Raw genomic sequence first — 13,896 nt, 5'->3', positions numbered from 1 at the left:
ACGTCCGTGCAGTGATCTGCAGGGGAACAGAGTGAGAACGGATCAACGTGTATAATACAAGTTCGTGGATTGAAATAAACGGTATGTAAAGAGAAGCCAGGTGGGATTGAGAAACTTAAAAAACAGAAATTTAAAAAAAAGGTGTCATTTTTCAACCTCTGTTAATTTTATGCTGTATTTTAAAATTTTATTTTAAAGTAGTTTTATGTTTGTTTTTAAACCAAAATAAATTTCACATCTGACAACTTCAACAATTCAACCATTTGTTTTCTGATATGCGCTGAAATTTTTTTTTTTTTTTTTAAATGTAAATGTATCCAAACATCGATTATTGGGTATTCACGACTGAGTAGTTCTTACATTTTTGCATACAAATCTCACTGCTCATTCAGTACTTTAAACTTTTCATTCTTTGTCACTCCAGCACTGCAAATGAATAATTAGAACGAGAACGCTAACCTGTCGCACGTGCATTTGTTTACAGTCTGTAACAGGAAACACGACATTGGGCATGCGTATATCATCAGCTATCCGGGCATTTATCCTCGGCAGAAGTTAGCAATATTCCAACATGGCGGTTCAGAGTGAGGGTGGGGGTAAAGACGATTTGAAAACGCACTTTGCAACACGAGAAGGAGAGTACAAATTGATGCCTTTATCGGAGTATTCAAAGCCAACGAGAGTGGCCTATAACGGACAAGCCAATCCACCTGTCAAAGTATCTTTCGTGAGAGTCGACGATGGTTCATCTTCGCCAGACAGGCTGTGTTTTAATGTCGGCAGAGAACTATACGTGTATGTTTACAAGGGTGTTCGCAAGGTAAACGACTTATTTCAGGTACTTTTGCGTATTCTAAACCTTTCTTTAAATACGGGTGTACAATTTAAAATACATAAAAATTCTCCATGTAGCTACAGTTTTGTATCTCATGTATAATTTTCTAAATGCCTGATAATTGTTGTCATTGACGAGTCGAGTCCTGAGTCGGGATTCATCAAGTAAGCGGTGATCATTCTAATTCCCAGGAAAAGCATTCACTCTACACCAGTTAAACGTTTCCTATATGACAGCAAAACTATTTACACTGATAATGCAAGCATGATTTTTGATATACGATATCATGTAATAGCATCGTAGTTTGGAGTAAAATGCAGATGCACCGAAAACAGGAAGTCAAATTTTTTCATTGATTAGAAATGCTGGCGTTGGTGTTTGAAAACTACTTCTTTAAGTCACAAAAAAAAAACCAGTTTTAACTGTTTCATAAACCTAATATTCTTTTGATTAAAAAAAATGAGTTCGATTGATGAACGTGTGATCAGATTCAACCTGCATGAGTAAATATACTAATAATAGGAAAATATTATTTATGAAGCCGTTCAGAGTTGTCTCATCCATTAAGGCACAGCTTGTTGAACTATACTTTGTACGTGATATATCATGAGAAAATGTCACTTATGTCACTGATCTTGTACCATGAGAACATAGGGAGCTACTTTGGTGGACTGTTGTTTGTTTGCTGGACACCAGATGAAAAATACCTTGCGACTGTTTGAAAAGATGATAATTTTTTTCTTATCTGGCACTTTTTATATGAATATGCTGTTCTTCATTAAAATTCATACATTATATTCTTTCTGTTGTACATATAACAACTGCTTATTCTTTATCCCTGAAAGGCTTATCTGGATCGAAAAGAAAATATATGCAGAGATGTAGAATTATACAAGAAAGGTCAGCATGGACTTGTCATAACACACAAAGAGCAACTCATAACTTAAGTTTAGTGAATATTAATTCAAGATTAGAGTTCATTTTCTTTCTGTTTTATGTGTGCATGTGTATTCTTTTCTACCATTGTAAAACCAACAGTTAGATCTTGTATGTAATGGACAGCCACTGGTTGTCTTAACCAGTAATCTTGTCCACGTCAGTGTTGACAGTGGCTTTTTGTTTAGAAGTCGTCTGCTTGATAGCACGATAGAAATTCTTTAACAGTTTAGTTTCATCTAAACTATATGACTCAGTAAAATGTAGAGCTGTGTTAGTTGCAGTGGCTGCTGCTGGTACCTTCACAACTATACCTTTCTTGTGAAGCTTATGTTGATTATATCAGTAGCTCTTTGCTGAGTGTTTTTACTTTCTTTTTGAAGCAGTAATTCTTCAGATCCTGCAATGTTCAACAAATAGACCATCCACAATTTCCTACTTAAAGTAAAAGATTATCACAAACACATTTCTGAGGTAAGACTGAAATGTCCCAGCTAGCATAGAATGACTAATAAATGGCATTCAGACCTTTGATGATAAAAGCCTTCACAGTATTCTTCAAAATGTCTGAAGATGAGTCTGCAATTTTTTTTAAAGGTTATTTTATGTCTGTTTTCATTGTCATACTTTCATACTATTACATTATTAGTCACTCGATAAAACTAGTGTAAATAAATCTGTTTTTCGCTCAGCTTTTGCTGAGAGCACAACTGAGAGAGGAAAGCATATTATCTCTTTCTCTTTGGCAGTTTCTTAACCCACCCTATGTGGATGCATTTGTTTTTACATTATTTTAAGAAACTTGTTGTCAAGAAACCTAGATATGTGTACCTGCAAATCCTTAAAATATGGTTTATGCAGTTTTTAAAATGTCAAATTTTTATATGTGTGCATGAATGCTTTTAATCATTTATGTGTGATATGGAAGACTGAATAAACAGACTGAAAATGAGCTGGCAGAGAAAAGAAAAGATCAAAACCATAACGGTTGCATTGTACTTGTGCGTTGTCTTCTATTGGGTTTATTGTGTAAATCTATAATTTACTTGGTAACCCACACAAAACTATGCAGAAGGCAACATCATGTGGAATTCTTTGTTGGTTTTCATATTTAGTAGCAGTCAAGGGAGCATATTTTGATAGAAGAATGCTCAGTTATCTGATAACAGCTTCTTCCTTTAACCTGCTGTCTTTCTTCTTGCAAACTTTTTGAACACAGTCACTGTGATAGCACAATTACATTGTTGAAGACAGCACAGAATTATGCTAAGTGCAGCCAACAAGTTAATGCTTTTTTAATTCTCATTTTTCTGTCACATTTGTGTGTGTGCGTACGCATTGATGTTCTAGGACTTCCTAACCGTTATTTTGGAATTGAAAATTTAAACAAGGATTGTTCATGGTGTTTCACAATTTAGACATTTCTTTAGTGATATTAATACTGCATTTGGTACTGCATCTGAAATATGCCTGCCTTGTTTCTACAAATTGCCTGCTAGAGGTCACAGTTCAAGCTTTTAGTAAAGCAAACCTTATGTCTAGAGGTGCACAAACACTTGTTTGGACTTTAATTTGTCAGTTTCTGGTGAAACAGCCTGAGTCAATGATCCAAGCCTATCATTACATTACATAAGGAACCATTTACACAAATATTTTGCTGACCTTTAGTTCTCATTTGAGTTTCTCATTTGTACACATTTAGACCAAGAACTCTCCAGAAGAGGAATGTAGACCTACAAAAGCTTGATGTTCATGATTATGAAGACACTTTCATCCATATATTGCACATATAGTAATTTTTAAATATTATGTTGCTGTTATTATTAAATCAACAGATGCTTACTTAAAGATTTTTTGTTTAATTTTGTTTCAGGCAGCAGACCTGACCAAACCAGTTGACAAGAGAATATATAAGGGAACATTTCCCACATGCCACGACTTTAATACAGCTACCGTTTCAAGTGACAGCGTCCTTTTATTAGTGGGTTTTACCCTTGGTCAAGTTCAGCTCATAGACCCGATCAAGAAAGAAATAAGCAAACTGTACAATGAAGAAGTAAGAATTTTTTGTTGCCAATCTTTTTGCTAATTCTATTTTTATAACAGCCTTTAATAGATTGTTAATTGACAACAGATGGAAATGGTGTGCATAATTAATATGACATGTTTTTGACTGAGCAAGTACATTGTTAAAATTCACTTTTTCTGGTCGTGGCAACATTTATTGTATGCTAAGATTGTTTAATGTATGTCATTGAGTTAAAGTGCATATAACACAAGTTTCAACAGTATCTCTTCATTCACCAACAATCTCTTAATTTGTATAGGATTGGGAGAGATTGCTGAGCCAGGAAACCAGATTTTCTACATTACACATGGCTTGATTGTTTTCTAAACATTCTGGATGTTCATTGTAAATATCAAATAACTTATAGTTTATACAGCTATTATGTTGATTTTACTTTCTCTCTTTTTACTTCTGCTTTTTTTCTCCACTTTAAAAAAAAAATTGTGTACTTATTAAAATCCAGGTGGGAATGTGAGGCTCTAGTGAACCAAACATGAGCTGCTAAAAGGGCATTTTTATATTTAAAGCACTGGTTTTTTTTATAGTGCTTTGTAACTTTAAAAATTCACATTATTCTGCCATTGTTTTGCAGAGGTTGATAGACAAGACGAAGGTTACATGCATCAAGTGGGTCCCAGGTTCACACAACCAATTCCTGGTTGCACACAGCAGTGGTCAGATGTACCTTTACAATGAAGAGCTACCTAGTGGCCAGACACCTCCTCACTACCAGCCCTTCAAACATGGTGAAGGTTTTTCTATCTTCACCTGTAAAACCAAGAGCACCCGCAATCCCATGTATCGGTGGGTGATTGGACAGGGAGCAATCAATGAATTTGCCTTCTCACCCTGTTTGCGTTACCTGGCTGTAGTAAGTCAGGATGGACATATGCGTGTGTTTAACTACAACTCGATGGAACTTGTAGGGACCATGAGGAGCTACTTTGGTGGACTGTTGTGTGTTTGCTGGTCACCAGATGGGAAATACATTGTGACTGGGGGAGAAGACGATTTGGTGACAGTCTGGTCATTCCATGAGAAGCGTGTTATTTGTCGTGGCCATGGACATCGCTCCTGGGTAAATGTGGTTGCATTTGATGTGCACACTTGTTTGGTCTGTGATGAAGAAAACTGTGAATATGTCAGCAGGGACGTGGAAAGTGTTGCAATGCATAATCATCTGCAGCAACCCAATGCAAATCATGTAAGCAACAGCAGTGTTAACAGTGGACTTGGAGGGATCAAAGTGCGTGATGCCCGTTCAGACTCCTCACAGCAGAATGGTTCACATTTAAACTCTAATCGAAACTCTACAGAGATTCCTGTTTCGGCAGGTGTGCATTACACATCTTACCGCTTTGGTTCTGTTGGACAAGACACAGACCTGTGCTTGTGGGAACTCACAGAAGATGTAGTTAAACAGCCTTGTGGAAAGATCCGAACTCCTGGTGGCTTGGGAGCAAATACTGCAGCCAGCGGTGGAGCCATTCCTCGTTCCAACAGTGTACCAAACAATGCCCAGAAAATAAATTCTGTAGGCAATGATGTTGGGCATCATCATACCCCTGAGGGCACTACACATCCTATTCAAAGTGCAGTCTTAAATGCCACAAATAAATTTGCAACACTGTCTGTAGCAGACAGGAAGGAGAGTCAAGATAAAAAGGAACACAAAAGAAACTTCAGTTTGGCTAGTCGAAACAGCGACCGAGTAGGATTGCTATCCAAGTCAAACCATGTAAAGCCTGTAGATGATGCTGTGAAACTTTATGGGACCCCAGCATGTCCTCGTTTAGATGAGGTCCCAGTGCTAGAACCTCTGGTTTGTAAAAAGATTGCGCATGAAAGACTGACTTCTATAGTGTTTCGAGAAGAGTGCGTAGTCACTGCCTGTCAAGAAGGTCTAGTCTACACATGGGCGCGCCCAGGAATTATGGTAAGTTATGTTATCAGTAACAAAAGTAATGAAAATAAATGTTTTTTAAAATTATTTATTTCTGATGTGATCAGAAAGAAGTCAAAAGGTTGCTTTTTGTTTAGGATCCAAACATTTACATAACAGTTTTGATCCCATGCAGTGAAATAAAGCTAGACTCCTGTCTTGCATGGAAGTCTTCAACACTACAATAACAATACCCAGGAATAAGCCATGATATTCTGTGGTATTGTTAACACAGCCCTCTTTAAATGCTGGGTCCGATTTGTGTGTGGTATTGATTTACAGTATATATATATCCTTTTTCTTATTGGCAACTGTGGTTAATCACCAATGCTATGCTTATTTAAAGCTATAAAAGAAACATGAAAAATTGTATAGAGATAAGACTACAATGAAAAATCTGCTGGAATCACAGAACAAATTCTAAGTAGTGCATACCATATGAGTTTATTGTAGGCTTTTTGAGCTGATGGCAGTCATTGGTCCAGAAATGGGTTTGTAGGTACAGGAGAGGCACTTGTCACAGTTTCTGTTGATCATGAAGTGCTATTGTCGAGCTAATCACATGACTGAGTGTTCATAAGTTACTTTTTAGGACATTTTTTTTTTTTTGCTCCACCATCCCCAGCTACTTTGCTAATAGAAATGCCCCACTGACATTTGTAAAGCAAATAGGACTTTTTTTTAACCTTTGACCTAACTTTGTCAAAAGGTTATTTAATATAAGAAGCAGTTGTCATGGAGCAAGTTAAATTATGCTAGCAGCTGCTGTGTCGATATAGCTATATATAATATTAATATATAATAGATATATAATAAATTTATAAAAGGAACTTTGATTCATTTTTTTCTATTTTACTAACATTTTATGGCATAATTATAATGTAGCTGCTTTACATTTAGCAATACTCTTCTGTTTTACTGGTATATTTTATGTAAGCCATAATGATTGTGTTGCTACTGTACATTTAGAAATACTCTTATTCTGTTTTCTTTTGTTCTAATGACAGGCTCATGAATTAATGGATTGATACTGTGATGGCAAGCGGCCACAAATGATGACTGGAAAAGTAGGCAGAAGGACAGAAGCCATTCAGAAAATATATGTAAAGTATCTAACAATCCAGTGTAAAGTGACTCTTTTAAAGTTCTTTTGAGGCTTCTTCTCAGGTGATCCTGGAGATGGATAATGTCATGTTATTGATTGTGTACAGTCCTGTGGATTATTCCCAGGTTAAGTCGTACATGCCCTGGAGTCGTCAGTGTGTCTGGGGTGTTGTAGGGTTCACAGCGATTGTGGTTGTGCTCTTGGCAAATCGTAAATAGGTGGTTGTGTTACTGATCAGCAGTTTAGACCAGTTTTATTTTATAGGATGGCAAATCTTCTGTGAGATCCATCCACAAACTAGATGCTAGATACAGTCAAAGGGGAACCTTCAGAGAAAGGCAGGGATGGAGGGTTAGGAAGGAGGCATTTTTGAGATCATGTGATAGTGAAGAATGTTTCAGGTATTGGAACTCTTGATTTTATAAGCTATTGCTTGATGCCAAAGCACAGACACAGAACTTATTTGTGGATCCACTACCACCACCACCCTCACCCCCACTTTTCCGGGTTCTTTCCCAGGGTTTACTTGCACCAGTTATTCTTCATGTCATTTTTGTTGTGTCTGTTGGTTCGGAGCTAAAAGAATTTTCCACCCATGTTTATAAATTTGTCTTTTATTAGATCTTTTTGATGTTTTATTTTTGCTTGGGTTTCTTTTCCTGTCCTTTTTTTATGTTGATGGAATACAAGTTGAATAGATATAGCATGTAAACAGTTGTCAATTTTAAAATTTAATTCTTCAAATTTTTCTTCTACACTGAATAAACATAAAGCTCATCATACACCATTTATAGAAGAGAGTACTTTCCAGGATGTTTGACTTTTACGAGATTATAGTATATTGGAAATGAGGAATGAGCTTCAGGGTTTCTGCTAAGGCTAAATTCTTTGGGGTCCCAGGGACCTTCTTCAGATTTTTAGGGGGTCCCTGTTCTTCGCCCAAATTTGAAGGGGACCCCATTGACGAAAATTGAAGGGGTCCTCCGAACTTTTAATGCGTACTGTACGCAATTTTTTGCGTAAGCAGAAGCCCTGAGCTTATACAGTATGGGCAAACCATGACCCTCAGATTCTCATTTGTTATTGATGGTGACAGGGATTTTTAAATTTAGGCCTCACATAGATAGTACCACAGCATATTTCTTCAAGTTCCTTGGCAGTCTTCAGATAGTTCAGTTTGACACTTAGTTGTTACAAATCCTAGCTGAAAATGGCAGACACAGCATAGACAGCCCATTGTCAGAATATACTTAGAATTTTGTTAGATATATGAAGACTTACACAATATTTTTTAAGGGAATTGTAGGTTTATATAATTTACTTTGTCATCTTTCTACAACAAAAAAGAGATAACAAATTTGTCAGGCAGTATCAGCTACAAAGAAATATAACACTGTAATATGGAAGTCTGTGATCTCCTTTGCCCATTCTTTCAGTGGTTTGCTCATATATGGTGATGGTTTCTTTTTAAGTGGTATTGCTAATGATTACTTAGATCACAAAATCCAGTCCATGCATGTGAAGATATGAGCATCTATGTACATGCTTGCACTGACTGCTAGAGCTGCATAGAATAATGCTGGATGAAGTATTTAGATGATGGTGTTTTTTGGTTCACTATTCCTCTGCCCTTACAAATACTTTGATCTTTTCAAAATAAGGATAAAGAAAGCAGTTGCAAAAGAGAATGCTAATATGTTAGTAAATACAATAATAGGTGTGAAAATGTCTTAACATTCAAGCAGTTACTCTTTTTTTTTGTGGGGCCAGGAGGGGGTCCATAGAATAACACTGTTTTTAAGATGTCTGCCCTAGAAATAAAGCTGGGTTTTTTTTGGATTATTTGTTGTTTAGTTCTTTAAGTTTCTTTTCAGAAATCTTCATTATTTATGAAGGTTACAAAAAGTTTTGATTTGCTTTGATTTCTTATCTCATAATTTTTTTTTTTTAACAAGAAATGATAAAACCAGGGAAGTACATGACCCAAGCATGTTGATGAACAATCAAGACAGCACTAAAATCAGTACATTTGAAACAGAGTTTTAAAACATAAGGGATAGTGCTGACACTGGCATATTGATCTCTGGATTCCTCAAGTTGTTTTTGTCACTGTGTTTTGCTCATGATTGCCAAGCATGATTGCACGCCCATATTATTTTACAGTTAGTGATGTGTTTTAAATATGCCATAAGTATATCAAAGTTCTGACTACCAGATATAGAACTCCTGTGATTGTTGTTTTAAAATAAATTATTTCAGAATGGGATCATGCCTTAGTTTGTAACGTTTTATTTATGCAGCATGAATGGAAAGTTGTGGGAGTTTGCAGCAGTTATGATCATCATTATTGTTGTCTTTGTCAAGCTTTTTGAAACTCTGATCTTACATTAGAAATAGAGATTTTCATTAGGCATAGAGGTTTGCATGGATATGTGTGTGATGGTGGGGATTTTCTATACAGTATCCATGTAAATAAGGATATGGTATCTTTTCAGCACATGAATTTTCTCCTCAAAAATGAGTAGGTGAAAAGGGAAAAAATGAGTTATTTAAAAGTGATTTGGACTGGATTGCTTGAATGTAATAGTACCTTGATTGTGATTTTGTTTTTAATTTCTTTTTTTGCCATTTTCCAGGGACAGTTCTTTCACTTTTATCAAGTGACTGTTGTGTTTCTGAATGTGCATGTTAAAACCCTATGTGTTTATGCTGATAATTTTTTTTAAAAGTCTTAAAAGTCTAGTTAAAAGTCTTAAAGGTGCTGTTTTTGAACTGTAAATGTGTTCCTTAAGCAATTGTATTAAGCCAGTGAAACCATTGTGCCATATTGAAATCTTTGTGAGAGCTTTGAGCATTTCCACATTTCCACTGTATAAGTTTATTTAGCTTTCTCCTGACAATAAATCACTACAGTTCAAAAACACAAAAAGAAGATTGGTTAAATAGAAAGCCTTAAAATTCAGCTGTGCTTATCTGATGACATGACAATTTCACTCTGCCACATATTTTGATTATGGTCCAGTGGAAATATGATCAACATGAAATTCTATCTGATGTTTGTTCTCTAAATGGTAAGAGATGAAATCTCAATTAGTGTCCTCAGGACAAAGTAAGCATTTGAACATGTTTAAACTGAAAATATGAGGTTGGTAAAATTGATAACTTTTCTGATTAGACAGGTTTTAAGAACATGTTTGCAATAAACTAAACCAAAAAGTCCTGTTAACCTAGTTTCCTGCACAAGTTTTCACACATAGAGTCATAACTTTTTGCTCTCTTGCTGATAGACAAAGAACCAAGCAATTCAATTACTTTCTTCTTTTTTTTATTCAGCATAGCTATTTATTGGTTGAGTGAGGTTTTCTTCTTTTTCCTTAAAGATCGTCATTAAGCAGCTTGTTAACTGAATCATCATTATGTGATTCACTTTTATACATATATTTTGGTTTCAGCATCTTCATTTTTTTTTTTTTTAAGTTGTGGGCAACTTAAGTAGCCAATATTTTTCAGCATCATTTCAGATGTATCAAATGTTTTGGCAGTTGAGTACATTAACTGCTTTTGAGAGCTTCACGACAACTTAAACGTGGCACTGAAAAGTCTGTTACGCATAAAACAAAAGAGCATCACATTAAAGATAATAAATTGGGGGGGAGTTGGGGGTGAGTGGAAATGTAATTTCTTTTTCTTAGAGTCCTCCAACATCTTTTTGGTGTTTTTCATGTCTTTAAAAGCATGTGTTGCTCTCGGTATCTGGTTAAATTTGAAATATATTGTTTTGTGTCTGCTGGATAGATGACTTTGTTTTAGTACCAAAATCAGCTTCAAGGAGCTGCTTTGAAACCAGCTAATAGTAATAGCATCATTTTAAAAATGGTAGACTTGCTTTGCTAGCTAGTTTTTTTGCAAGTTTTGCCTTATGAGGTAGAATTATTTTTGAGTTTAAGTAATGATTCAAAAATTGTTCTTTGGAGGTGTGAGCATTTATACTTGTGCGTGAAAACATGCCCACATATATTATAGTCTGAACTGTCTAAAGCAAGTGTGTGAGTTAAAGAGTGTTTTTTTTTTTTCCTAATTATTCAGTGATGCTGAGTGCAAGATACTATTTTCACAAATCTGGTTAAGCTTCTTTTATACTTGAGACACATGCCTACAAACTTAACCATGCACAGAAAGAGCTGGAAACGTATGTTAATTAGGCATATCATGATGTGTAGGTATATTTCTTGAATATTTTCCAAGGGTTAGTGTTTGAGAAATAACATCTTGTATTTTACCCATTAATTAGAAAACAGTTTTTGCACTCCACTCATTCTGTAAGAAGGATATATGTCGTTTTCATATGTGCCATGATGAGCCTTGAATCAGTGGGTGTTAACAGGTGTCTATGTGTATTTCTGTAGCTTTCTCCCTGCATATAACAAATGCTTTTGCACAAAGAATGAACACACAGATCCTGAAACAGTTGACTGAACATCCTCTTCAGTTTTTCTTGATACAGTGACAAATCAGTTCAGATTTTTAGGTTGACTACTTAAAATGTATTTTATCTTTCCATGTTTGTTTTTTAATGGAAGAGGACACATAAATTACTACAAATCTCAAGAAACTCAAGGGAGAAATAATATTTATTTGTAATTAGAAGAAAAATGTTTTGACTAGTTTGCTAGATTTAATAAAAAAACCTATATGCAAAGAATCTTTCACAGAAAAAATTAGGAATAAAATATAATAATCAAAACAAATGAGTCTGGTTCAAATCGGTTAATCAGAAGTAATTATGCATAAGTAGTGTGTATCTCTTATTTACTTCGGATTTTGTTGGCAGTTTTATTTTTGAGCAATACTGTCCTATGATTTTGTTTCAACCCCTCACTTTTCTACTATATATTTTAGCAGAAAATGTTATAAAGGCTGCTGACAAATGCATCTTTCATTAACAAGTTCTTGATGTTTTTTCTTATTTCAATTTGCTTTGACACTTAATCTAATGATTATTATCTGGTGTAACATTGTCTGTGATGCTTGTTCTTGATCAGTTAAAAGATAGAATGTCTAAAATCATGAAGACCTTAAAGCTCTTTGCATAGGTAATGCACACTGACACATGCACAAAAATAACTAGGAATTATGAATGAATGAGACATCTAGCTGGTTGTCAAAGCATGCCTCTAACAGCATGAAGCAGTTTAGTTTTTTATTTTTTGTCCTGTATATCTAAATAATCGTCTTGATCTTTTGTGTTATCAATATTTTGCCCCTTATCTAATGATAACTTTCGGTAAGTGCTTTCTTAAGGACTTTAAAAACTGAGGTTAAAAAAGAGCTAGACATCAGAGCCTACACTCATGAGCCATTGGGGGTATGGGGGCATGAATCCAGCTCAGTCTGCTGGTGAGCTTTCTGCTATAAGCATGATCTTGTGTTTGTTACTGTTGCATTTGACTAGGAAAAAAATCTTAGCATATGTGTAAACTCTCACAATAAGAACATTAATCTTTGGTCAAGGCAGCATTACATGCAAGTGCAATGTACACATAGTTTTGCATGAATATAAATCTATATGAATTCTAAATTTAAAAAAATTCTCTTGTTCTAAGAATTTATCTTTTTGATAGTACCATAAAAAAATTAAATTTTAAAGAAAAAATGCAATGTACACATAGTTTTGCATGAATATAAATTTACATGAATTCTAAATTGCTATTTAAAAGAAAAAGTTAATATTTTTTCCAAGTTTATCTTAGGAAATTCTGCATAGAGAATAAAAGAAAAATCTATTGCATGTTTTATACTTTTCTTTAGCTACACTGAAAAAAAATCAGGATATGCATTTCAGGTATTGCATGTAATCTGATTGCTGTCACAAGTACAACATTAATTGTGTGAAATTTATTCTTAATACATTTTTGTGCAAGCATCTTTAGGAGTGTCCATGGGGATAGATGCTTTCCTAATTGTTCAGCTTGGCTTAAATTTTGTTTACTATTTTCACTGCCATAAGACTTTCGTTGTTTTAGAACTACTGTATGAGCTCAGTTTTTGATTGATGTTGTGAATGATCCTTTATTTTTTGGCAATGTAAATTAGCAAGTCATTTCAAATTGTCAACTTAAATCCTAGAATTTGTTCTGTCAGTGTACAAAAAATATTTGTGCAATGCTTGTTTTCCCCTCCCTTTTAGTTTACAAAAAAATAAAATGAACGTTAGAATGGACAGCATATGTTGAAAATGTCTGAACATGGGGCATGTAATGGTTCATTGCATTTTTGATAAACTGTTATTTTATTCATCATCATCATGATAAAGTGGTCAGTCATATATATAACAGTTTACATAAAGCAAGAGTGACAGCTAACATGTTGAAGTTATAAGGATAAAACATATGGGAAAAGCATGTGTGAATATGACAATGCATGAAGTAATAATGATAAATGATAACAAAGACCACAAGACATGACATTTCCTAAATCTTGGTCACTTGAGTAATTTTCTCATCTGTGATACAATATGTGTATCGTATGGTTATTGCTGTCAGTGATATATGTTTAGAGAAATAATATATGTTGTGTCAACTGAAAGAACACAACACTATGTACATGTTGATTGAAATGTGTTTCTTTGTGCTTGTTAAAGCTTGCATGGATTTGTCTGTGATTATTTACAGCATCATGATGTTGCATAATATGTGTGACAAAGTGTTTGTGTGTGCATGCATGCGTGTGTGCGTATTGTTTTTTAAAGTCCAAATTTGCAAGAGATTGAATGGCCGCATTTTAAAAGAGTACAGATTAAGTTCAGGCAAATTTGGCATATATCTCATTATATGTACCACTGAGTAATCCTTGTTGGCAAGATTTGTAGCTTCTTGTAAGAAAAGAAAATAAAGCCATTATCAGTAGATTATTTGTATTGCATATTGCTGCTTGAGCAAGTCTATGAGAATCATTTAAAGACTGTCATTGAGGTTTTTAACTAGGTACTAATCTTTTTTGACAATTCATCG

The 13,896-nt window shown here is 34.7% G+C and overlaps 1 protein-coding gene across 2 annotated transcripts; it reads left to right on the top strand.

Annotated features, from left to right (window-relative positions):
* The first annotated feature begins 553 nt into the window (after positions 1-553).
* On the top strand, positions 554-13,793 carry LOC112570477 (WD repeat-containing protein 20-like). 2 transcript variants are annotated; one of them, XM_025248909.1, is made up of 4 exons: positions 554-820; positions 3,645-3,827; positions 4,432-5,775; positions 6,789-13,793. In XM_025248909.1, the coding sequence occupies exons 1-4, from the start codon at positions 572-574 to the stop codon at positions 6,807-6,809; spliced, it is 1,797 nt and encodes a 598-aa protein (XP_025104694.1). In that variant the 5' UTR covers positions 554-571; the 3' UTR covers positions 6,810-13,793. The 2 variants fall into 2 exon arrangements, with proteins under 2 accessions (XP_025104694.1, XP_025104692.1); XM_025248907.1 differs by having other exon boundaries at positions 554-838.
* Positions 13,794-13,896: the final 103 nt, after the last annotated feature.

The sequence above is a fragment of the Pomacea canaliculata genome, linkage group LG8 (assembly GCF_003073045.1).
Source record: "Pomacea canaliculata isolate SZHN2017 linkage group LG8, ASM307304v1, whole genome shotgun sequence".
NCBI lineage: Eukaryota > Metazoa > Mollusca > Gastropoda > Architaenioglossa > Ampullariidae > Pomacea > Pomacea canaliculata.
The sequence above is the reverse complement of the archived record's forward strand: the minus strand, read 5'-3'. Positions and strand labels throughout refer to the sequence as shown.

Excerpts from the sequence above, each read along its gene's own strand:
- LOC112570477 (XM_025248907.1), top strand. The coding sequence starts at position 572 with ATGGCGGTTCAGAGTGAGGGTGGGGGTAAAGACGATTTGAAAACGCAC. Across the intron at positions 3,828-4,431 it reads GCAAACTGTACAATGAAGAA|AGGTTGATAGACAAGACGAA; the intron begins GTAAGAATTTTT and ends ATTGTTTTGCAG. Across the intron at positions 5,776-6,788 it reads GGGCGCGCCCAGGAATTATG|GCTCATGAATTAATGGATTG; the intron begins GTAAGTTATGTT and ends TTCTAATGACAG.